At 50.0% G+C, this 25,148-nt stretch overlaps 1 protein-coding gene and 1 long non-coding RNA gene across 7 annotated transcripts in view; one reads left to right on the top strand and one right to left on the bottom strand.

Moving 5' to 3' along the window:
- The window catches only part of Dip2b (disco interacting protein 2 homolog B), a 160,455-nt gene that overhangs the window by 41,348 nt on the left and 93,959 nt on the right, over positions 1–25,148 (top strand). For all 6 annotated transcript variants that reach the window (XM_060388622.1, XM_060388621.1, XM_060388623.1 and 3 more), the window contains exon 2: positions 22,922–22,993. In XM_060388622.1, coding sequence (XP_060244605.1) covers positions 22,922–22,993 — 72 coding nt within the window. The remainder of the gene's footprint in view (positions 1–22,921; positions 22,994–25,148) is intronic.
- On the bottom strand, positions 826–7,980 carry LOC132655744 (uncharacterized). Its single transcript, XR_009593538.1, has 2 exons — positions 7,852–7,980; positions 826–2,587 (listed from the first exon to the last, which is right to left on the bottom strand). It is a non-coding gene; the product is annotated as an uncharacterized LOC132655744 (long non-coding RNA).

Genomic DNA, 25,148 nt, shown 5'->3' with positions numbered 1-25,148 from the left:
CTCCAGAGGTAGTTCATTAGTTCTCTCCCTCCTTTCTTCCTTCGGTTTTTCGAGACCGGGTTTCTCTGTGTAGCCCTGGCTGGCCTGGAACTTGCTCTGTAGACCAGGCTGGCCTCGAAATCACAGAGCTCTTCTGCCTCCGTAAGTGCTGGGATTAAAGGCGTTTGCCACCATCGCCTGACAAGGAGTAGTTTCTTAACAGTGAGTTAAGCAGATATGAAATCATGTCAACTCACTTTACCAAATATTTCATTAAGAATTTTAGTTATGTGTGAATGTGTGTGGTGTTTGTGCACGTGCGTGATTAGCCCACAGCAGTGCCCTCAGAGGCTGGAATAGGGCACAGGCTCTTCTGGAGCTGTAGTTAGAGATAACTGAGCCTCTTGGTGTGGATGCTGGGAGCTGAAGAGTATCTGTACTCCTGACTGCTGAGCTGTCTGTTCTGCCTTGTAATTGTCCTTTGTTTGTTTGTGGTTTGAGGCAGGGTCTCACCATGTAGCCCTGGCTATCCTAGAACTTGCTATGCAGACCAGGCTGGCCACAAACTCACAGATTAACTTTTTAAACTATGCTACATTTATTGATCTGTCTGGTACTTGGAATAGATTCTCCTTTCCCTCTCCTCCCTTTCCTCCCTTCCTCCTTCCTTCCCTCCCTCCCTCCTACTTCCCCTTCCTTTTTCAGGGTCTCTTGAACTCCCTATGTAGCCAAGGCTGGCCTTGAATTCCTGATCCTTTCACCTTCTGAATACTGGGATTATAGGCATGTGCCTGACACACAGCCTTAATAATGTTTTCTTTAAAAACAAAACAAAACAAAAAAGCATTTAGAGTCTTTTGGAAATACGGAATTTATTGAATTCTACATATCCTCCCAATCTAGAATGTTTCAGTAAACGGTATGGAAATCCCTGGGGACTGGAAGTGGGTGTCAGCGAAGGATTTGCTGCGTGATGAATGGGCTCTGTCTCCAGACTCTGGCAGGCCTGGCATGGCACACGCGGAATCAGGTTGGCAGGCCCGAAGCTCTCTGAGCAGCCAGTGTTACTCTTTGGCCACCACTTAGCTTCTGGTGAGAGACCCACATCAACAGACAAGGTGGGTGTTGGCTCAAGCTTGATCTCCGGTCTGTATACTCACATGTAACACCTGTGTACCCCGTGTTCCCCAGATACTAGGAGTTTGTCAAGCTCAGCTTTTCAAAATGTGATTTTTGCTTGAAATCACTTTTAGTTCATTGACTCTGAGGGGTACCCCCTCCTTTTTTAATTTTTAGAAAATAGCTGTCAGATATGCACTTCCTCATTCTTTCAAATGGGGTTGAAGAAAAGCAGCTGATTCAGCTCCTCACTCATTTGTCCATGTGTGTGATTCAGCTCCTCACTGGTTTTGTCCATGTGTGTGATTCAGCAACTCACTCGTTTGTACATGTATTTCCCTTGAGCTGTAACAAATATAGTGATGTTTCAACTAGGCTTGCACAAAGTGAAAAGGCCAGTAATGCCTTGACATATCTTTTACTTTGAAGACTTCCTCAGTCTGGGGGTGGCAGGGGCTGTGGAGGCCATTTTAGCGGGCCGTGGTTCACCGTGGAGGACTCTCCCTCAGACCCCTGCCTTTGCCGACTCGGTGTGGGATGCGAGTGTTGTCAGACCCTCTCTTCTGTGGCAGCCCCGATGGGCACCAGGGAGTGCTGGGAGTTTCCTAGGGCTCAGAGGAACCGGTTCCTGCCTCACCTCAGCCTCCGGGGCAAAGGCAACAGGGAAGGGCCACAAACCTGCTCACCCCGTCGGCTTGCCTCTTGTTCATCCAGAAAGTGCTCACATCCCAGACCTGAGTCCACAGTGAGGCAGTAGCTATGAGTCATGTGTGTCCCAGGGTGGGAGAGACCCGCTGCCCAGGCCTTCCTGCTCTCCGAGCTTCTGAGTCACGACAGCTTTTGTTCTAGCTCATAGTCTCCAGGAAGACGGCTCGGATCCTGCCCAAGCAAACCTTCACCACCAGGAGAGTTTTTCCCTGAGTTCTTTGGATGCCATCTTTTGTGACTCAGGCCGGTTTTAGTGTTAATGCAGATATCTAAAAACAGTGCTGTTAAGAGTCTGTTGTATCGGAAGGCAGTTTCATTTCCTGTGTCTTTCTTCCAGTCCACTCCAGTGTCCTCTCTGTAACATGTTCTGTGTTAAACAGTGTCTGTGTTTAACGTGGTTCCTCGAGTCAGGTGTTCTGTGCTGGGGCGGTATTGTCCACTGTCTTTACAAATTGGGAGTTTCTGGCATCTAGTGGGTGGAAGTCAGGGATCTTTTTTTTATTTTAACAGAATCACTAATCTTGTTATGGTAAGATGTGAGAGGGATGGCCAGGAAAGCTTCTACTAACAAAGATTATATAGGTCTAAATGTCAGTGGGCCAGCCTCAGAAAAGGCTAGTTCTGTGTTATAATTTGTTAGCTTGATCAGGCTGTCCTTGAACTCAGAGGTGCTCCTTGAGAACTTGCTTTCTTGCGGAGGACCCGAGTCAGTGCTCGGCAGATGTGCCTCACAGCCATGCACAGCTCCAGTTCCAGGGGCTCCAGTACCCTCTTCCGGCTCCTGTGGGCACCAAGCACACGTGTTGCACTTTATATATGTGTAGACAAGTACATACAAAAATAAATAATCTTTAAGCATTTTATTTTACTTACTGTTTATCTGTAATTGTGGTTTGTTTTGGAGAAAATGTTTTAATTATGTTCAGTATAATTAGGTTGATTTTAGAGGTGATAGGTCCCTTAGGAATTAGGGCTCAAATTTGTGCCTGAGGTCATGCTGGGTCATTAGTTCCTAACCCTAAGAATCCCAAGTATTTGGTGACTTAAAAAATACAGATTCCTAGAGGGGCATAGGAGAAGAAGAGGAAGGGAGGGTAGGATTGGGAGGGGATGGGGGGGTATTGTTGGGTTACAAAGTGAATAAACTGTAATTAATACAAATAAAATTAAAATTAAAAAAATACAGATTCCTAGTTGGGACTGAGTCTTCACGAGTTCTCCAGGAAAGCCCGTGAGTTGGCCAGCCTGAGAACCCTGAAACTGAAGACCGGATGTGCTCCGAGGACTCCTGTGTAAAGAAAACACTCTCTGTTGCTCCCAGAAGTGCACACCCCTGGGATAACCAGTCCTGTCAGTAAAACCAGTCAGACCGCCCTTGGCTGGCTGCCTCTGACGGCCTGTTGAGCGCTCACTCTCTCTGGCCTGCCGAAGGTCATCTGGTGAGAAGGAGTGTGGGCGGGAGGGGGATTGGGTAGTGGGCTCCGGGCCCTGCCACCACTCTTACGCCCCGGAGGGGAATTACAGTGCTGACTTTCTGTCCCAGCATCTGAGCATCTGTCCCAGCCCATGCTCAGCGCAGAGCGCCCTGCTGTAAATTCACCTGCCCAGGGCGCAAGGCTAGGCGCCGGTTTTTACCGCAGAGGACAGTCCTGCTCTGTCCACGTGGTTCTATTACAGAGCTAATGTGGGTGAGCTTTTCTGTTGAGTGCTTTTATGAGCTGTGGGAGTCAGAAACCTATCTAGAGAGGAAAGAAAAGACAGAAACCTTTTATTTGGCATTTTTCTTCTCTGTGGTTGAAGTGTTTTAACACTGACTGTAGCAGGGCCTAGTGGAGGGGAGCAGAGGCTCCCCAGTTAGGCAGGGTGTCCCCTCCTCCCCAGATGGTGTCTGACTCACACCAGGACTGCCCCGGGGGGATCCTGAAAGAGAAGGGCAGTCAGTTTTGAAATGAACTGAACTTGGTTTTGATAGCAGCCTTATCCCTCAGTTGCTGTTAAGGATACAAGCCAGACTTTATGAAACTCTATGGTGTTATCTTATAGGAAGTGTAAGGTAAAGATGGGCTCCATTTTAGCCTTCTGGATGAGTGTTGTCTGTCTCTGTATGATGGGCATTTTCAAACATACAGAGATTACTGCATTAAGGCTCCACACACCTATCACCCGAAGGTGATAATTACAAATACAGGACCAATCTAGTTTCATCTATCCCTCACCCACTTCATCCCCAGTAACATTATATTTTTAATTTTATGTATATATGTGATTACCTGCATATCTGTCCGTCCGTCCATCCATCCATCCATCCATCCATCCATCTATCTATCTATCTATCTATCTATCTCATGTGTGCCAGTGCTTGTGGAGGCCAGGAGGACATTAGATCCCCTGGAACTAAGTTACAAGTAGTTGTGAGTTGTCTGATGTGGGTTCCGGGAGCCAACCTGAGTGCTTTTAAAACTTAACCGTTAAATCATCTCTTAGTAATTTTAAAACATACACACCCATATATCATTTCATTCAGAAATATAGAAGGTTAGTAGTCTTATTTCTCCTCCTTGCATACCATCCAGAGTTTGTTGTGAGTTTTCTTTGTAAAGGGTGACTGATGATCAGGCAGCCAGGCCTGGGAATGGATAGAGTAGACACTGTTATGTTTGGGGACGTTTACTTGGGTTCGATTTCCAGACATGGTGTTAAAAGCACAGTTCCTGGGCCCTGGGAGATGGCTCGGTGGGTAATGAGTGTGTGTGTGGCCGTAAGGACCTGAGTGTGGCCCCCAGCATCCAAATAAAGGTCCCGGTGGGCACGGCAGCCCCTCTGTAACCCCAGAGCCCCCGAGAGGGACACGGGGCTCCCAGGGTAAACTGGGTAGTCACACATGCCACATTGTCAAGCTCCTGGTTCAGCAAGAGACCCTGCCTCCATGTCTGTGGCTTCAGTGCAAACATGCACACACACACGCTTTCACATGCCCGTGTCCACACGTACGAGCCCCCACATGCATGCATATACATTCTAAGCACATGAAAGTACAAAAACCCAATTCCTGGTGTGAATGATGTGTTATAGCTGAGGAGGCCTTGTTTCTAGAATCCCAGGAAGTTGTAGTAGACTCCTGATCGGGCTCATCGTACCTCTAGAGCTGTGACGTCCTCTTCTCAGCAGACTCCCAGTTCTCTGTCTACCTCAGCCCCGCCTCGTGCTTCTGAGAACTAGCAGTCAGTCCAGAACCCCCTCGGCGCCTTCCCGCCGTGGTGCTGTGTGGCTTTGGGCAGCCAGGCCGCTACCATGTCTTTGTCATTACGTGGCTGCTTAGGGTAGGAAGTGCTGGTCTGCCCACTCCGTGCCACAGCCCCTCCACCGCCTCCACAGAATTATGCCGGCATTTTGTCTCTCTCCTGTTTCCTCTGTCTGCTGGATCTTCCTGCTTGTTGGTAAAATCTACTGATGTGTTTGGGGCACCCGTCTTTAACAGGAAGTCATCCCTTGTTCAGTTAGCTGCTTCCTGTAATGGCCCATCTTTTCTCCTCCTCACAGGAAGAACAGTCTTCCCAAAGAGTGGTCTGTTCCTGTGCTAGGGAGGAGCCTGGACCTCATGTAGCCAAGCACGCGCTCTGCAGGCTTAACTCTGAGGGCGGGAATATTTTTAGCAAAATGTGGCCATAGCTTGAGTCCCGCTTATGAAGGACCACTCTGTCTCCCATGATGGAAAGAGTACAGAGGCCAAGAGAATTCCCAGAGACTTCCCAGGAGGGCGGCAGACAGCGCAGGAGGGGCTAGTGCTGGAACTGGCCTGCTGCTCTCCAACATCTAGAAGTAGAGGTCTGCCGCCTGTTCCCGCCCAGTCTGCCTAGACTTGGGGCTGATGACCCGGAGGTCCACCGGGCCCTGCGTCCCGAGAGCCTGCGTGCGCTACACATGCCTGTTGCCTTTTGTTTCGGCAGCAGAGAGTTAGTCTCAGGCCTTTTCTGGCTCTGCTGGAAACGCCCTATTCCTGATTCCACAAGCTAGAATGACCACACAGAAACAAGACTTACATTAAGACACAACAAAACCAACCAACCAGACACCAGCTCTTCCGCTGCAGACCTGAGGAGAGTAAGGAAGGAAGATGGTGGCTTATTTGGAGGAGCAGGCTGAGAGCAGGCTGTGGGGGGTGGGGCGGGAGGGGGAACTTCCTAGGCTGGGAAAGGAGGGAGTAGCATCTTTTCTATATTTGCACAGGCTCGAGGCCAGAAACCTGTGTTTGTGTTCTAGCCCTTTGACCCTGCCACTTCTCTTCAACTTTTTGGTTTATTTGACTTTGTTTTGTTAGGTTTATTTTTAGGATTGTTTTATTTTAGATGTCTCTGTGTGTGAGTGTATGCGTGGGCACTGTGTGCACATGGGGGCCCTCAGAGGTCAGGAGAGGTGTGAGGGCCCTGGAACCGGAGCTACAGGCGGTTATAAGCCACAGTGTGGGTGCTGGGACTCCATCCCAGGTCCTCTGCAAGCATGCGGCTAACACTGAGGTCTCTCAGGCCCCGAGTTTGTTTTGAAGACGCAGCTCTCATTAAGTAGTCCTGGCTGTTCTGGACTCAGTGTAGGCAGGTTAGCCTGGAGGTTGCTGCAGTGCCTGCGCTTCCGTGTCGGGAGTCCTAGGTGACAGGCGCACACTGACATCCACAGCCCCCTCTGGATGTGTAAAGATCGGCCTCTTAGGAAACGCTTCTGTGACACACGTGAGCTCTGTGCCAGACAGTTGGGCTAGGTCTCGTTGTCTTTGGTTTTGAAAATTCCAATTCTTTTTTTCCCCTCGTATTCTTTCTCTAACCTTTTTCAAAAAACAAGATTCAATAAAGTTCCAGGCTGGGAGCTGGAGAACTGGGCCAGTGGTCAGAGCACTTGCTGATCTGTGGAGGACCCAGGTCAGTTCCCAGCACCCACTGGTGTGGTGGTAAGGGCCCCCTTGCCAGCCTGGCACCTGTATGACTCTTGGTCTCCTCTTGGTCTTTCTCCTCCCCTGCTCTGCTTCCCCTCTCCTCTCACGGTCTGCTGGAGTCCGCCGGCCATGTTGAGCCTGGACTCGTCCTCTGCCTGCTCTCTCCCCGTGTCTACAGTCTCTCTGCCTTAGCAGTACTCATGCCTACCCTTTATTTGTTTTTCATTCACTGAACAGTGAAGTCACTTTAGAAGTTCTAGCCAGTATTTGGTTGGTTTTAGTATTTAGCTTTTTTTCTGCTTTGTTTCGTATTTTTATGGCTCTATTGTGTGTTTGTGTGGGGGGGCTTCCTGCTGCAGCTCAGCCTGTCCTTGAGTCCACCACCCTCCCAGCTCCTGAGTGACTGGGGGAATGGGTGCTGGCCTAGTCTTTCTGCTTCATCGTCACACTGGCAAGTATGTTTTTCTGTCTCTCCGTGGATGGCGTGAAGTGAGTGCTTTTGCAGAAAATGGCTTTAATCATGTCATGAGTTTCTTCGCTCCCTATGTCCCTCTTTGTCTCTTTCCTCCTCTCTCCCAACCTTGGACATGTGGGGCTAGTGCTCTGCTATCGAGTCACATATTCACACTTTTCTTTAGTGTCCAAGTATGTACTTACCGGTAAGCTCAGGCTGAAGCAGGAGAGTTGTGAGTTCAAGGTCAGCCTGCCTCAAATAACAAGAGCAGGAAAACAAACCAACCAAAGCCCAAACATAGACAACTACTTTACAGTTGGTGGGAAGTGCCCAGTTGCCTGCTCTGAGGGTGTGCTCTGGTCTTAGTACTCCTTCATTTCAGCAGATGCCCCATAGTGTGGCTTTCCCTCAAGGAGATGGCGTGCTGGTCTCGTGTGTGAGTGTGACAGTTACGGCCGACACCGGCACGCCAGCGATGGGCTGTCCTCTGTGCCGGCAGAGAGCTGAGATTGGGCGTCCAGGGTCTGCTGCCGCCTCGGAAGGGCTTCACACCCTGACAGCTCAGCTGGGCAGGAGGAGGGCAACGCTGACTGGCCTGGGGAGATGCGCTGTGAGGCCTCAGAACCAGAAAGTGCTGTTTGCAGGGTGGTTAGTCATTAACACTTACTTGTTCAAGGACCTGGGCAAGAAAATCAGGAATCGCATGTCTGGATTGAACACACCTCTGTCCCTCTTCAGACATCTTTTTTATGTCTCAAATGATTTCCAAAAGCAGACCTTGTTAGTAGCAGATAAAAAGAAAGTATCTTCTGGGAACTTAGTGTTTTAATCATTAACAGTATTGAATGATGGTAGAACTAACTGGCTGCTGTTTTGTAGTGCACATGATTGTGGGTTGAAATAACATTTTACAAGAGAGAAAAGCAAAGGTCCTTTGCTGACCTGAGGTCAGCTCCACCTGCCAGGTAGCACTGGGGTGATGTGCCCGTTGGGTGGGAGCTGCAGGTTGGAGCAGGCCTGACAAAAGGCAGGAGGCTGGGCTTGCCAACCTGGCCAGGGTAGCTGCCCACAGCCTCCTCCTCCTGCTGGGGTTTCAGAAGACATTCTTCTCCGTTCCCCAGATGACCGTTTTAGTTGATTAGTTTGTAAGTAGGTGGCTTGTTTTAGAAATATTTCTGTAACTCAGACATTCCTGTTTATTGTTATTTCATCTGATAATTATTTTTCAAAGACAAGGAGTGTTTGGGAGAAGCTGGCATTTGGCGGTAGTGTTCCAGGCTTGACCTGGATGGTGTTTCTGAATTTATTGATTTGCACAGTCGTTTCTTCTTCCTTTAGGGTTTTGCCCAGAAAGCTATTCCCAGATATCTGTGTGGCCAGCGCCTTCAGATGTGTGTCTCTCATTCTCCTAAGAGTGCTGTGTCATTCCCCTCAGTGCTCCAGCCTAGCCCCTGTGAGTGCTCCAGCCAGTGCTCCGGCCTAGCCTCTCAGTGCTCCAGCTCTGACACAGAGCCCAGTATCCCCGCCTTCTTTTCTTTCAGCATGTTCTGCCTTCATTCTGTTAGTTTGCCTCTAACGCCTGAGGTCCTTTGCCCTTCTCTTCCCTGAAATATTTCTTCAAGAATAAAGTGTTTTATGACTTTTTATTGTATTTTAGCCAGGTCAGTGACTGCTTCTTCCCTTTAACTTACTCTTGGTTGCTGTCTTGGTGGCTGTGTTTATCTGCCATCTTGAAGCCTCTTTGTAGTTAACCTGTCCCGCTTACTCTAGGTTACCTGGCTCATATCCCTTCTCTGAAGACCCTAATCTGCTTGCATATGATTTTGGTGATGGGCACCTGCGTTTGTTTCCGGCTGTGTCCTGATGTGCTGTAGTCACCATTCGTTCTCCGTGGTGTGGCCTACATTCTGGCCCTGTAACAGAGCAGACATCCCCCTCTCTCCCGGCATTAGCCACTCATGGCTGGATCACAAAGGGTAGCTCGGGATTGTAGAAATGCCTGTTGTCAGCCTCGAGCAGATTCACGTGTTTGAAATTTCAAGCTGGTGTGTTGGTGTACGGAGGGAGTCCCTCCGGTTCCCCTTTATGAATCTATTAGTGGAAGGAAGCAGGCAGAGATAGGGCAGTGCCAGGCTCACCCTCTCACTCGCTTTCCTCCCCTCTGCCACACATGCACATGTCTTGGCAATGCAGCCAGCATCTAATTTAAAGCAACATTTGGTATTTGCACATAACCTTTTCTCAATTTTTTCAATTTAAAAGAGATAGCTAGGCAAGGTCAGGCCTTTTTCTAAATCAGCGAAGACTGTGTCTGAGTCTGGAGAGATTGATTGCTCTGCAGGGTTGGCAAACAAGGGACAGTTCGGCCATGGAGAAACACTTTGCTCTAACACTGATGTGGCCACCAGCCTCGACAGCAAGCCATTTAGGATCGACTGTTTTAGAAAAGGTTCCAGTCACGTCGTGATGGTTAGCTTGGGAAGCATCAAGGTAATGGCTTGATATGCAACCTCAGTAAGGAGAAAGATGACTGTCTTTTAGGGTTTTTTTTTTTTTTTGTCTATTTTTTTGAGACTGGCTCATGTCTGCTTAGTCTGGACTTGCCGTGTAACTGGTGACCTTGAACTTCTGATTCTCCTGCCTCTGCTTCCTGAGTGCAGAGTTACGGGCGTGTCTCCATGCCTAGCTTTGTGTGGTGTTGGAGACCAAGTTTTGTGCTACTGCGCAGGTACTCTGTCAGCTGAGCTTCCCGCCCCCAGCCCTTGTCTGCTGGAATTTTAAGCTCATTGGTTGTCTTAGGCAATTGAAGTCCATATTTTGATGCCACTACCTCCAGTGGAGGTTTTTTCCTCAGGACCTGCTGTTCAAGGAGAAATTCAAAATGGATGATTAAGCCTGGCCTGGTTCCAGGCCTTGGCTTGCAGATTTAGAAAACCCTTGGGGGGCAATGTTGACTTTGGCGCAGACTATATCACTGAATTCTTTTCTCTGCATTGTTGTATCTCATGCAGGCTGTTGATGGCTGGTTTTCCCAGCTAGTGAGGAGCCTGGATACTATGCTAAAGACAAAATAGCTTTGGAGGACTCAGACCGCTCAGACCTTAATTGTTGGCTGTAGATGGGGATTTAGTCTGTGGCTTGTTTAAATGGCCGCACTCCCTGTTGCTTCCAAGTTTGGTGGGCTACCTGTGCTTTTGAGGAACTAAAATTCACTCTAACAAGAACCGCGCATGCCTGCGCTCACACAGCCTCCCTCGGTTTCACCAAGCTGATGTAGAAGTAGCATGTGTGTGTGTGGAGAGTAAATGGCACAGGGCAGGACATTTGGGGTGGTCTCTTAGCAGGGCGGTGTGGCCCACAGTGTGACCCCAGCAGAGGCAGGTGGATCTTTGTGAATTACGGGCCAGCGTGTAGGCGCTAGCAGGTTCTAGGATAGCCAGGGCTGCCCAGAGAAACTGTGTCCTGAATCCCCCCCACAAATGTTACCTTAGTACCCAGATTGCTCACTGACATCATATATGGTCTGTGCCAGTCGTGTGTGATAACACTTCATTGACGTTTTTTTTGTTTGTTTGTTTTTTGTTTTTTTTGTTTGTTTGTTTTGTTTTTTAGCAACACTGAGGTCGGAGCCTGGGCCTGTGTGCTGGGCTCCAGCCCTGAGCTTTACCCCAGTGGGAGCGTGATTTAATTTTATAAATGTTCTCTTGTTTTAAAATAATGAATAAGCTCCACAGAGTGACTTCCCAGCTCCCCGAAGGGTGGAGCTAGCCAGCAGCGTCACTGTGGGCAATGGCACCGTGGGTCGTGTCTCCGTAGGCAGTGGCACCGTGGGCCGTGTCTCCGTAGGCAGTGTCACTGTGGGTCGTGTCTCCGTAGGCAGTGTCACTGTGGGCCGTGTCTCCGTGGGCAGTGTCTCCGTGGGTAGCTTCATCATGGACAGTGTCACCGTGAGCCCATCCACGAGATGTGATTTCATGTGGCAGTTGTCCGAGTGATTCAGGGTGTGCTCCTCCCATGGCTGCGGCCCGTGTCTCTCTTGAACAGCTATGATTTGATTGGTTATGTTTAGGTCCAGTGAGCGTTTTTTTTTTTTTTTTTTTTTTTACAGTTTACTCACTTAAAGGATATAATTCATTATAACCTTTCACTATTAACTGGCACTGGGTGTTACTAGAGACCTTCCTTCCTTCCTTCCTTCCTTCCTTCCTTCCTTCCTTCCTTCCTTCCTTCCTTCCCTTTCTCCCTCCCTCCCATCCTTCCCTTCCTCCCCTCCCTCCCTTCCTTCCCTTTCTCCCTCCCTCCCATCCTTCCCTTCCTCCCCTCCCTCCCATCCTTCCCTTCCTCCCCTCCCTCCCTCCCTTCCTCCTCTCCCTCCCTCCCTTCCTTCCCTTCCTCCTCTCCCTCCCTCCCTTCCTTCCCTTCCTCCTCTCCCTCCCTCCCTCCCTTCCCTCCCTCCATCCCTCCCTTCCCTCCCTCCATCCCTCCCTCCCTTCCTCCTTACCTACCTCCTTTCTCTCCTCTCTCCCTCTTCATGCTGTTGATTATTTTTTTCCTCCTCCTCTTCTTTTCTTTCTTTTCCCCTGCCCTCCCAAGACAGTGTTTCTCTGTGTAGCCTGGCCTGGAACTCGATTTGTAGGCCATACTGGCCTTGATGGACATTTGGAATGCTTGCACTTTGTATTTGCAGATGGGATCTCTGTAAGCACAGGTGTTAATTAATGTGACTGTGTTTAGCCTGATCTTCAACATAAGCACCATTCTTTGCTACGGGAGACAGCCACATCAGAACTCTCATGTGGAGCTTTTCCCCTGAGTTTCTGGTGTTGGTTGGTGAGAACAGAGTTGGTGAAGAGGGTAGCCTCGGCTTAGTGTCTGGGATGACCTAATCACTCTTCTGGGAGCCATCTACATGTGGGCTCACGTATGCCATTAATAGTTTATGAGACAGGTGAGGGCTCCCTTTCCAGAAACAAAAGAAAAACAAGCAACAGCAGAACAGAAGCATAATCCTGGGCCAGGGCTAGAACATTTGCCTCCCAGGTGAGCCCAGGTCCACCCCTAGAACCAAAAGGAGGAGGGTTGGGGAAGGAAAGGAAGGATGCTAAAGTGACCGCCAAAGAGACATAGTTAGTGACACAAGCCCTGAGAGGTTGGAGCAGGACTAGGGTTTCAAGGCCAGCCTGAGTATGTGAGAATATGTCTCAAAAATAAGAGCCCCGAATCTCTGCATTCCGTGAGCCGGCTTTCGGCAGGGACTCTGTGTATGGCTATAAACTTAGAAGTTTTTTTTTAAACTTAATTTTTTGTTTGAGTGTTCTGCTGAATAGATGTTTGTGCCATGTGCATGCCTGGTACCGAGGGAGCCCAGAAGAGGGCCCCATATCCTCTGGAACTGGAGTCATAGAAGGTTGTTAACTGCCATGTTGGTGCTGGGAATCAAACCTGGGTCCTCTGCAAGAGCAGATAGAGCCTCTAGCCCTGGCCCATCTGCCCAGCCCTCCTTAGTTTTAAGAGCTTGAAGCCAAGGGCAGAGTCAGTGAAAGAGTCTCACACTGGAGTCTGCTGGAGCATCAGCCTCACTAGCAGAGTTAATGTGGTTCAGATTTGGGGACTTTCCTGGAATTAATCTTGATCTGAAAAACATTGTTCACACACTTTGCAGATTTTCAGCATCTAACAAATTGGAAATGAGGAAGCGAGTCATGTGTGTCTTTTTAACTAGTTCATTTGGATGATGTGTTGAGGTAGGAGCTCAGCATATCCAGTGCTTGTGGAAATAACAAATGCCACTTAGCAGAGCGGCTTTGATGGGCGGTAAGATGCTCGGCGGCACCTCACAGCCTGAGCTTGGGCCCTCGAACCCATGTGAGGCTGGAAGGAGGGAACCAACGCCACACAATTGTCTTCTCATCTCCATGCCCGCTGTGGCCGCATGTGTGTGTGCGTGCACGAAGGTGCACATGTGTGTGAGCGTGAACGTGAGAGTGTGCTCACGTGAAACCAGGGAGGCAGTAGATGTCTCTCCGGTGAGGAGAGGTTTGAACATCTCTAGGTGGCAGACACAGTAATTACAGAAACAGGCAGAATGCCCTCTGGCTCTGGCTCTCGACCTGCAGGTTGTGCCCTTTGTGGGCTGTTGAATGCTGTGTCATGGGGCATAACAGCAGCACAGTTACAGGTCTGAGTAGCAATGATTTTTTTTTTTTCCAAGACAGGGTGTCTGTGTAACTGGTTGTCCTAGAGCTCTCTTTGTAGACCAGGCTGGCCTTGAACTCTGAGATCCACCTGCCTCTGCCTCCTGAGTGCTGGGCTCACAGGTGTGTGCCACCACCCCCAGCTTGCAACAAAATAATTTTATGATTGGGGGTCAGCACAACATGAGGAACTGTATTAAAGGGTTGCAGCGTTAGGAAGGCTGAGATTAGCAGCCAATCCAAAATTGGTAGATGAGTATCTAAATTACAGGTTATTTGTTGTGATTCCAAGACAGTTTAGTTACACTTGCCCTCCCTCCCTCCCTCCCTCCCTCCCTCCCTCCCTCCCTCCCTCCCTCCTTCCCTCCCTCCTTCTCTCTCTCTCCCTTATATTTTTTACATGAGCCATCACCCTTTATTGGAAATTGGTTCTTGGTCAGGATGTGCAGACTCAGACTCCATTGAGTTCCTTGTGAGTGGGAGCTGGGCAGGCCGTCATGCGCAGTCCTCTGCACTGAGTCTTCTTCAGTGGTGCTTGAGTTCCTTGTAAGGAATGCAGGAGCGGAAAACTGTGTAGGCTGCCAGTGCTGCGTTTCCCCCATGCTGCTGCCTCTCCTGCGGTCAAGGTTGGCTTTGGTCCTGATGCTGAGCGCCCCACTCCCAAGTATGGGTGCTCCAGGCAGCACGCCCAAGAGGTGCATTTCCTGAGTTAACTTCCTTTGTCATTGGAGTGGTGTGTGTATTGTGTGCTAGGAATCCACAGGTCCTTAGCATGTATTAGCTCTTTTAATAGTGTGTGGATTCTCTTAAGACGTTCCGCAGCGGAGGAAATTGTGCAGCGCACACCCACACAGGCAGCATGGCATAGGTGTCTACCTGCAACATATATCCTCTCATGCACACACAAACCCCACTTCCTGTTCTGTTCCTCTTGGCGGGGTTGTCACTTTAGACCCCAGAGGTGCTAAGGCTTAAGAGTCCAGCTCTCTTGCAGTAGTGGGTCCTCAGGCACGCCACAGGAAGCCTCGTGCTACCTGCTCCTTACCGCCAGCAAACACAGAAAATACTACATTTGTGTCGTATAGTGGGCTTCGAAGACTCTGCTTCTCAGAGGTGACCAGCCAAGGCTGCCAGCTGCCTCGGGACAGGGACATGCCATTCAACATTCTCAGATCAAGGCCATATGCCCTGGAGTTAACCACTGAACCATGGGGTTCATCCGAGACCCTGCAGGGTCTCGCAAAGTTCCACTTCATCCCATGTGTAATTACAACATTAATTATAGAATTTCTTGGATGTCTCTTATTCTGGAAGAGACGGTAAACTTAGTGTGACTAAATTCTGGGGCAGTGTCCACAGCCACAGTAACTCTTGGCACTTAGGAGGTTCTTAGTATTTGCTGGCTGCATCAGCGAGCTTTTCAGCCTCTGCTTCATGGTGCTTTCTAGTTAAGATACCATTTATCCTCCATTTTGGAAAAACCAGCCCTGGGACTCTTGCTTGTAGACACCTCATTCCCAAGACTCGCTCGTTCTTCTGTTCTAAACAGTGCGTCTTTTGTAAGCAGTTAACTGGGACACTGTCAGTCAAGCTGTTTCCAGTGCTTACATTACGTTCGGGCCTGCACCCGCCATTCTTTCCCTCCTCTCCTTCCCGTTTCCTGGCTTCCCTGCTCTCGTACTACCATCTTTCCCCCTTCTGTTCTCCAAGTATCAGTTTACCCCAGGATGCCTTCCCTGGCCTTCCGCTCTTCTCACACCAAATTCCTTCTGGGTGATGTCATTCGCACCACCACTCTACCTCCTACGCTGATGGTTGCTACAGTCTCTATATTCATGCTCGCTCTTCTCTGCTGCCCACTCCTTTACTCATGCTCGCTCTCCCCGCTGCCCTCTCCTTTACTCATGCTCGCTCTTCCCTGCTGCCCACTCCTTTACTCATGCTCGCTCTCCCCGCTGCCCTCTCCTTTACTCATGCTCGCTCTTCCCTGCTGCCCACTCCTTTACTCATGCTCGCTCTCCCCGCTGCCCTCTCCTTTACTCATGCTCGCTCTCCCTGCTGCCCTCTCCTTTACTCATGCTCGCTCTCCCTGCTGCCCACTCCTTTGCCTTTGACTTGCTACATGTTAGCAGTGCCAGACAGTGATTATGAACCAAAGCTCATGTGATTTTTTTTTTTCTTTTTTTGTTTTTTCGAGACAGGGTTTCTCTGTGTAGTCTTGGCTGTCCTGAACTCACTTTGTAGACCAGGTTGGTCTTCAACTCACAGAGATTCACCTGCCTCAGCCTCCCTGAGTGCTGGGGCTACAGGCGTGTACCACCGTGCCTAGCTTCATGGGATTTTCACTACCGATGAGGAAACTGAAGCCAGAGCCTAGTCTAGGACCAAAGAGCTAGTTTATATCAAAACTGGAATGGAAAACTAAGTCCCTTGAGACCTGGAACCCCAAATTATAAATCCCTGCGGCATCCCCCTCCCAGATGGCTGCTCTTGTCGGTGCTGTGCCCATCCCTGCACCCCCGCTTTACCCTCGGTGGCTGCCGGCGACACCTTCGCTCTTTACAGAAGTTTCTCCTTTGTTTCTGTACTCTAGGGGACACGCTTGGTTTTGATGAGCTAATTTCACCTGTTGAGGAAACATTCCTGATTCATGCATTGTTTAATGTGGCTTCGAGGGTTGGTCTGTTATTTATTCCCTGCTTTAAAAAAAAAATTGTCCCAGTGGGTGAATAATAAAGACTGCCCTTGTGTGTGGACCACTCAGGGCTGGGGATGGTTTTCCACCTTTCTGAGAAGCTTAATGATAACAGTCTGAGACTGAGGCAGCCATAGATAAAATGACCTTCTTTCCTGACTCCTGAGGTGGAGCAGCATTCATCATAAGGTGCATTCAGTGCTCTGTCCCATGCCTTACGGCACCTTTTACACTCATGTAGTGTGTTGTCCGATCTCCTCAGCTTCTCATCTCTTCTGTGAGAGGCTAGCGTTGGGAGCTGCTGAGTCTGTTGGCTTTTGGTGATCAAATTCCAGAACCTCACAGAGACACTGGTGCCCTCTTCTCTCTTCTGATAGTAATTGTTTTAAGACTTTTTACTTCTCTTGGGGGATGGTTGTGTCAGCAGTGCCAAGAGTCAGCTCTCTTCTTCCACGCTGGGTTGTAGGGATGGAGGGAGCTCAGGTCCTTGGGCTTGTACCTGGGACCCTCTTGTAAAAAGATGGAGCGGAGGATGATGGAGACACACTTCTCAGCTGTAGAGCAGGTGCCTGGTGATGTGCAGTCAACCCAGAATTCTCGAATGAACTGTCAGCTACAAAGGCAGATAGACTCCGGCTGGGTGTGTCAGCCAAGAGTAGTTGAGGGTAAGCTAAGCACCTGGACTTCCACCCTCTGGACATCCCATCAGACGCGCTCAGGGAAGGAGCTGCCCCTGCTTACTCGCTCACTGGCGATCACTGACTTATTTTGTCACAGGGAGTGGAAGAATCGGAGTTTAAGCCGAGGTCTGCTTTTCCGGGAAGCCTGTGCTTTCTCCACTGCCCAAATCTGTGGGGAACTCACCATCTCTTGGTTCCTCCTGCTCCTTTTATTCAGCCACGTGTAGAGGACAAGTCTTTGAAGGAATTTTTCTGAGTGACAAGGAGCAGGACATACGTTTTGCGTGGGTGCGGCTAACCCAGCCAGCCGCCAGGGCTGTGAACGCACCACAGAGTCAGCTTCTCAGCGCCTGAAGTGGCTCCTCTTGTTGCCTTCTATTCGTTTGAACTTGTTTGATGCCTTTGGTAAAATACCATTTGTAGGAAGTCATATACCTGACCTAGAAAGATGAGCGGGGCAGCCAGAACAATCCTATGGTGAGGGTTTTGGGGGAATGCAGCCAGCTCAAACCACGAAAGTGTGTAGTCACTGTATAAGGGAGGTGAGAGGGCGTCTCCTGAGTAAGGGAGTTGAATGTCTTAATTCCTTTCAGAAATTGTTTTATAAAGTGAACAAGGTTGGCTTAATAAGAAATTATTACTACTTGAAAACTTTCACAACTGATTTGAAGAATATTCGGTAAATGAAGATTCTCATCTTCCAGCTTTTTGTTGTTTTAAGACAGGGTCTCACGCTAGCTCAGGCTACCCTGGAATTTGCTGCAGATTATAATGGGTGAACAGAGCTTTATTTCTTTAACTATGTAAACTTTGCCTTTTATCACAATATTGACTACACCTACATGTAGAAAAACAAAGAATGTTAGAATAAACTCGTGTGTTTTTTGTTGTTGTTGTTTTTCGAGACAGGGTTTCTCTGTGTGGCCCTGGCTGTCCTGAACTTGCTTTGTAGACCAGGCTGGCCTTGAACTCAGTGATCTGCCTGCCTCTGCCTCTCGAGTGCTGGGATCAAAGGTGTGTGCCATCACACCTGGCTTGTTATTATTAAAGTTAAAAAAGCTGTGAGGACACATGCATGGCAGTCAGAGGACTTTATGGAGTCAGTTCTGCCCCCGCCTTTACCTGGGTTTCCCGGACCTGGCTCAGGCTCCACCACTGTGTCAAGTGCTTGCTGAGTCCCTGTGCCGGCCCGAAACCACGTCCTCGGTCAACTAAAAATCCTCCTAGGTGTGTAGCTAATCTACACCAAGAAACGGCAGGAGAGACGTGGGCTCGAGGGGAAAGCCACTGTTCTGTGTACTTGTGAGGCTTTCTGGGGAAGGAGGCTGTTGAAGGTGTGGGGTGCCGCGTGAGGTGGCTGCCACATGCTTGCTGACCTAACTTTGATCTGGGGGCCACAGGACAGAGGGAGAGAACTGACTCCTGGGCTGTCCCCCAACTTGGTGTACATGCCATGGCATACACACCTCCCCTCAAGCCCTCACATGTGCACATGCCACACACTAAGTACATGTAAAAAAAGAATCTTCGCTTGAAGAAACACGTAAAACTGAGTAAAAGTTTTCCTAGGCGTCACCCAGCTTTTCTGCCTTTTTTCAGGGTCGCTTGCAGACCGGCCTCAGACGCCCTCAGCGGAATTTCCATCTTTCCCCTGTGTGAGCCGTGCCCAGTTGTTGTGTGTGGATTGTCACACTCACGTTGCACTCCCTTTCTCTAGCCACCAAGATGTGCCTCTTTCCTAAGCATTTCTGTGGAAAGGATTGACTGTGTGGTTAACAGGTCAGCTTGAAGATAGTGGGGACGCCTTGTAACTTTCCTTGTAGATTTGGTGACAGGTGGGCGTGAACCTCAGGCAGGCGAGCTTCGCCCCGCTGAGGAGCTTGCAGGGGTGCTGCCATCCTGGTTGCCACTCGAGCAATTTTTTACTTTTATTTTTTAAACAACTGGTTGTAGTTCTTACAGTTGGCACCCTCACTTGAAAGATGGGGAGGAATTAAACTGTTCCCCCAGGATCCTAGGGGTAAGAGAATTGGTGATGCCGTTTAAGAAGTCATGCATCTTGATGAAGAGAGTCATAAAATTGTTTGTTCCATGTTGTGATGTATAAATAATGGATTTTATTTTTGTGGTGTGTGATCTGGAAGTCAATGACAAGTAATTATGAACAAAGAACAGAAAGGGGGACCAGGGTGGCAGAGTGTTGTGTGTCTGTGCCCTTCGAAGCAGCTCCCAAGCACCCCAGCCCCCCACTTCTATGAAGGTGATGCCGTTCCTGTTTGTTGAACATGGAATTAGCCAGATCAAATGGACAACTGACTGGTGCTTTGAGAATTCGGACCCATGGTTATGTTGTAGGGAGCCATTTAATGAAGAGGGCATTAAATCCATCCATGATCTTTGAGGTGATCATGGGCTCTAAGTGGACCGTGTCTGGGGGTTCTGTGTGGGGGTGTTGTGGTGGAGCCTTCTCTTTGGCTGGGCCCTGATCCCCAGAGAGCAGGTGTGCCCTCATGCATATGGCACTCTTCAAAGCCTCCTGCTCTTTCTGTCCTGACCGTCAGACCTCCTAACAGCAGCTTCAGTGCGTGTGCTCTGCTGTACTGAGGCCGATTGTGAGGGGACTGGCCCGGGCAGGTGACCTGGGTCTCTGCGGCTCCCAGCAGCTTGGTGCTTTCATGGCTGTGTACTTCTGACCGTGGCTGCTGCAGAAGACACTCCATCTCAGTACGGGGAGAAGTTGTCCCTGTATTTGCTCGTTTCTCAAAGCTGGTACTGGGGAGATGGCCCAGGGAGTGAAGTGCTTGCCGCCAGCCTGAGCCTGGAGCCACGTGAAGTGAAGTAGGCAACTCCCCAAGTAGGCAGGTGTACACATACTCACACACACACATACACACACACACACACACACACACACACACACACACACACACACAGGTACATACACAGAGGGAAGGGGTAGAAAGAGGATTACAAATATAATAATGTTTAAAAAGAAAAAAACAAGTGATCAGCCAGGCACTGTGACGCACGCCTTTAATCCCAGGGGAGGCAGGTGGATCTGTAAGTTCCAGGCTAGCCTGGTCTACAAAACAGAGTCCAGGACAGCCAGGGCTACACAGAGAAACCCTGTGTCGAGGAAAAAACAAAAAGTCAAGTGATGATGGGCTGAGATTGCAGGTCAGTGGAGGAGTGCCTATGTAGTGTGTATGCTGGCGCAGCAGGGTCTGCTCCTCCCGGTGAGCCCCGCGCCTGAGCCAGTGTGCTCAGGCAGTGTGCTCAGGCGGTGTGCTCAGGCGGTGTGGTCAGGCGGTGTGCTCAGGCGGTGTGCTCAGGCGGTGTGCTCAGGCGGTGTGCTCAGGCGGTGTGCTCAGGCGGTGTGCTCAGGCGGTGTGGTCAGGCGGTGTGGTCAGGCGGTGTGCTCAGGCGGTGTGGTCAGGCGGTGTGCTCAGGCGGTGTGCTCAGGCGGTGTGGTCAGGCGGTGTGCTCAGGCGGTGTGCTCAGGCGGTGTGCTCAGGCGGTGTGCTCAGGCGGTGTGGTCAGGCGGTGTGCTCAGGCGGTGTGCTCAGGCGGTGTGCTCAGGCGGTGTGGTCAAGCTGAGGGCACATCTGAGTGGGGTCCCCGGCTCTGAGGCTGCACAGGGTCTTGTACCCTCCTGGTCACTTTCACTGTTGTTAGGTTTGAGACAAGGCCTCACTCTGTAGATCAGGCTGGCTTTGAACCCTCAGATCGCCCTGCCTCTACTTCCTGAGTGCTGGCATTACAGGTGTGCGCCACCAAACCTGGCCCCTCTTTTGTGGTCACCTTGAAGGTCTGCTGTCACATTTCAGTAAACTTCTCTAGGTTCGTTTCCTGAGGCCAGTCAGCCTCTGCTAAAGTAAAGACTTCTTTTCTTCTATCCCAGTTCTCCAGCCGAGTGCACACGTCTCTTTGATTATTGTTCCCTCACTGCTTCCATTTTACCAGTTCATTCAGTCCCGCAGTCAGCAGAGGGTATTGTACCAGGCCGTGGGCGGCTCGAGCTGAACAAGGCAGTCCCTACCCCCAAGTGCACAGTCCGTGGGGGAGCCAGAGGTGTAAACAGATGGTTAGAATACCAGTGATGTCTAAGGCAGCCACATCAGTGTGCCTGAGGAAGGAGAACAGTGGCAGCTTCCCAGGTACCTGTTACGAGGACATTCCAGTCAGAAAAGAGAGCACCACAGTCCTCCCACTCCTGCTTCCCCTCTGTCTGTTCTGGGTCCCTTAGTGTCTTTGCTCAATTACGAATCTCACCCAGCTAATTGGTGTGGCAGAATCGACTCTCTTGATTGGCCCCTTTCAAGACCAGAGACGGTTGTTGGTTGATGGATGTCCTAGTTGCCAAGTCCAGGTTTGTCTGATGAATGGAGGCTGTGAGCCCTGAAGAAAGCCCTTCAGAGACAGGCCTTCCCAGCCTCAGATGGTTCCCCAGACAGCAGGAATGGCCACTGTGACTGCCCACCCCTGTCCAGAGAGGGGAGATGCAGAGGAGACGGTGAGAGAGGCACAGGGTGATCTGTCGCTTCACCTTCCTGTCGCAGGGAAGGCTCTTTGGGGAGTGGGGTCCTCGACCTCTGCTCATAGTGTGCTCCTGGCACCGTCAGGATTCCAGCGGCCAGTGGGAGAGCACATGTTTACTCTTTACTGTTTCACTGGAGCCTCATGACTCCAGGTCTGTGTGGTCACCTGTTGGTGGCCTCTCCGTGTCCCACAGACGCACACTAAGCTGAGCTCCTGTGTCTTTTTTTTTTTTTTCCTGTCACATCTGTTTTGCTGTCATCTGGTTGCTTGAGCCATGAACTAGCCAAAGAATCTCACCTCATCCTCCTTCATTTGTTTCTTTTCACACCTTTATCTCTGTGGCGCACTGGACATCTGTCAGTCTGTCTGCCTCCTTTCTCTCTTTCTTTACTTTTTTTTTTTTTTTTGGTTTGAGACAAGGTTTCTTTGGGTAACACTGGCCATCCTAGAACTCGTTCTGTAGACTAGGCTGGCCTTGAACTCATAGAGATCTGCCTGCCTCTCCTCCTGAGTGCTGGGGTTACAACTGGAGTAACACTAGACAGGTGTCACTGGATTTCGCTTTCAGTCATCAAATTCCCACTTAGCCACTGGCATGTAATAGGAATGTTGAAATGTGGACGCCTGAGTCAGTGCTCATCATCATTGGAGCACTCAGGAGGCCGAGTCAGGGAAACTGTGAATTTGAGGCTAGCCCGTGTTCTGTAGCACGCCTCTGTCTCAAAAGGGAAAAACAAGACAGGCCGGAGAGATTGCTCCATAGTTAGGGGTGCTTGCAACATGGAGACTGGAGTTCAGACCCTGGGGCCCTTGATCCTCTAAATGACCATAACTCTGTGCCTTCGGGATCGACAGCCTCCTGGCTCATGTGTGTGTGTGCGTGTGTGTGTGTGTGTGCGTGTGCACCCTCGTGCGTGCACACTTGCTCCTTAAAAAGTTGTTTACAAACTTCATTTTAAGTGACCTTTCCTCTGATAGAAAACTGTTGTTAAGAAACACACAGCTCTCGTGCTGTGTGTTTCACTGCTGGAGTTCTTGCCACAGGGGAGAAGCACTTGTCTTCCCTTGCATGCCGTTTGGAAGCACACAGTTCCTCTCCCAGTCAGCCTGCTCACTGCCCACTGCCCCCTTCCTTTAGTGCTGGCTGCTGTTGTCTGTCAGCGTGCTCTGCTGTCTGTATGTGCACGTGCTTCATCTGTGCATTTTATTTCACCCTGTGGAAAAGAACAGCCATGAGCCATCAACACAAACAAGTGAAGCAAGACCGGATGTGGGAATGCCAGCTCTAGGTTCCTGCCCAAGTGTTAGCAGAGACACCTTGTGAAACCCCCTTTCAATCATCAGGTGCCTGTGTGTCAGTCGATTTTGGAAGTGAGGGGTGCTGAGGGATGCAGGAGGCTCTGTAGCGAGTTGCTGGGCAAGGCTGATGTGGGACAAGCCTGTAAGTTTTCACAAGTAGTCTCCATGCGCTGGGAAGTCACACTTTACAGTCTTGTCAAAGAACCGTACATTAAAATACCCACTCTCTGTGTGGCACCTCTGTAGCACTCTGGAATGACTTTTCCTTTGCAGTGAAGAGCCTCAGAAGAAGAGCAATGCCTAAGCTGTTTCTGTTTCTTGCTGTTTTAGGGGACATCACCCAGAAAGGCTATGAGAAGAAAAGGTCCAAACTTCTGTCTCCTTATAGCCCGCAGACCCGAGGTAAGCACGAGAAACCGTTTCAGTGTTTTTAACCTGAGAGATGCTGACCTAATGGATCTCTGTAATGGTTTGTCATCCCGCCCCCCACCTTCTCACAGGGAAGAGAAGCAGACGGCAAGAACAGAGGAAAAGATTTTCAGCCGAGTGTCTGCTGTGCACTAGGCACTTTAAAGACGCCCGAGTCCACCACACTGTTTACATAGAGCTTGGGTGCTGGTGTGTAAAAAACTGAGACAATTCAGGGACAGAATATTCCAGGCTGTGGAAATCTGCATGTGTGTGTGTGTGCGCACACACACGCGCGCCAGAGAGCTGGCATATGTAAAGATGTGTGTGTGGATAGATAGATAGATAGAGGTATAACTATAGATAGATAACTTGAGCATATGCAGAATTTGGTAATGATAGAGAGGAACAGGGAAAGCAAGGCGGGACATTACAGGGTGTGCCAATGCTGGGGGACAGGAGACATGGGGCAGGACCCCTGAGAGCCAGTCTGTACCCCCAGTTACCACTTCTGTGAAGGCCAGCAAGTTTCATCCAGGTGTGAAAGGCCAGAGTGCTCCTCCTGCTTGACTGCAATTGCACCTCCTTGCCTCCAGGGTGTCAGCTGTGTATCTGGTTATGGCAGCAGAGAGCAAGCTGTGGGAGCTGGAGCCCTCCTTCCGCTGCGTGTGACCTTGGGAGTGAGGTCAGGGTATCTGTCTGGTGTTCACTTGGTGAGCCATCGTGCTAGCCCAGTGTCAGAGTTATAGTTTCTAATAGCGATTTATGTATGTAGGTGCTTTACATATGTGAGTGTTTTTGTGTGTGAATGTATGTGAACCACCATGTGAGCCTCGTGCCCACAGAGGTCAGGAGAGGGTGTCACACTCCCCGAGAGTCAGTTACAAACCCCTGTGAGCCACCGTGGGCCCCTCTGTGAGAGTGGGAGGCCAGCTCCGCAGCTCAGCAGCTGGCTTCTGCCCCTCTGCTGGGGCCGAAGGCCGTGCGGCCCCAGAAGTTTTAAAGTCACTCCTGCTCCAGCATTCCTCTGACAGCTAGCTGCTCCCTCAATCATACTCACTAAATTTTTTTCATATTTAATTTCCCCTTGCAACCAAAATCTGTTTGTTCTTTATAAAGCTAATTGCTTTTATTATTCAGTTATAAACACTGTGGGGTTTCTGTGTCTGCCATGGCAGTCAGACTTGAGTGTGGCACAGGATCTCAGTCTGTGAATATTTGTTGAATGAATAATATAATAAATAAGCATTTCCTGCAACACCCCATGGTGTCTGCAGGGAGGTGGTTTTGGATCCTCATAGTTAGCAAAATCTGCATGTGCTCCCGTTCCTCACAGGAAATGGCAGGTTGTTTGGATCCGGTGTTAAGCGCCACACGACTTGCAGGATATTTGAAGTCGTCTTGGTTGTTTCTGATGCTGGCCTTGCCGTGAGGGCTGCCCTGTGTGGCTTAGAGAGTGATGTCAGGAGGAGGAAAAGCCTGTGCATGCTCAGAGCGAACAGCCTTTCCACCGGATATTTGCAGTTCAAGCTTAGTCGAATCTGTGGATGTGGGGTGTGCCGGCTCGGAAGCCCCATGGCACCTTCCTACGGACGCGGGTGTTAAGATGATATAGAAATTGTTGAGAGAGGAGAGGGAGAAAGTGGTCAGGGGCAGCTAATGAGAAGCCAGCTTTTGCTCTGCAGGGTGTGCCGGGGGAGGGCCGTTCTGACCTGTGTCTAGATACAAGCCTAGCCTAGGTCTCCAAAGAAAGCCTGAGTGCAGCAGTGAGGAGGGAGGATGGGGTGTGGCTCAGCAGAGTGCTTGCCCTGCGAGTGTGAGGGCAGGAGTTTAGACTCCAGCGTTCTCTGCAGTCCCGGGGCTCAGGGGGCAGATGGATCCCCCAAATCACAGTCTTAAACCCAGTTTATGAATTTACAGTGAGGACCTGCATTGTCAGTGCATTCTCACACCTTGGGCAGATCCATATGGGAACCAAACCAGAGACCATTACTTAGCATGACCATGTGCGGGGTTTGTTTGCAGGGGACCAAGAGTGCGCACATCTTGCAGTAGCCCTTGCAGATGACCCCAGGAAGAGACCAGAAGCCATTCTGTTACACCTTGTTAGCTTCCTGCCAAAGACTTCCATTTCCTGCATCTGCACCCA

The sequence above is a fragment of the Meriones unguiculatus genome, chromosome 8, assembly GCF_030254825.1.
Source record: "Meriones unguiculatus strain TT.TT164.6M chromosome 8, Bangor_MerUng_6.1, whole genome shotgun sequence".
NCBI classification, from domain to species: Eukaryota; Metazoa; Chordata; class Mammalia; order Rodentia; family Muridae; genus Meriones; species Meriones unguiculatus.
The sequence above is the reverse complement of the archived record's forward strand: the minus strand, read 5'-3'. Positions and strand labels throughout refer to the sequence as shown.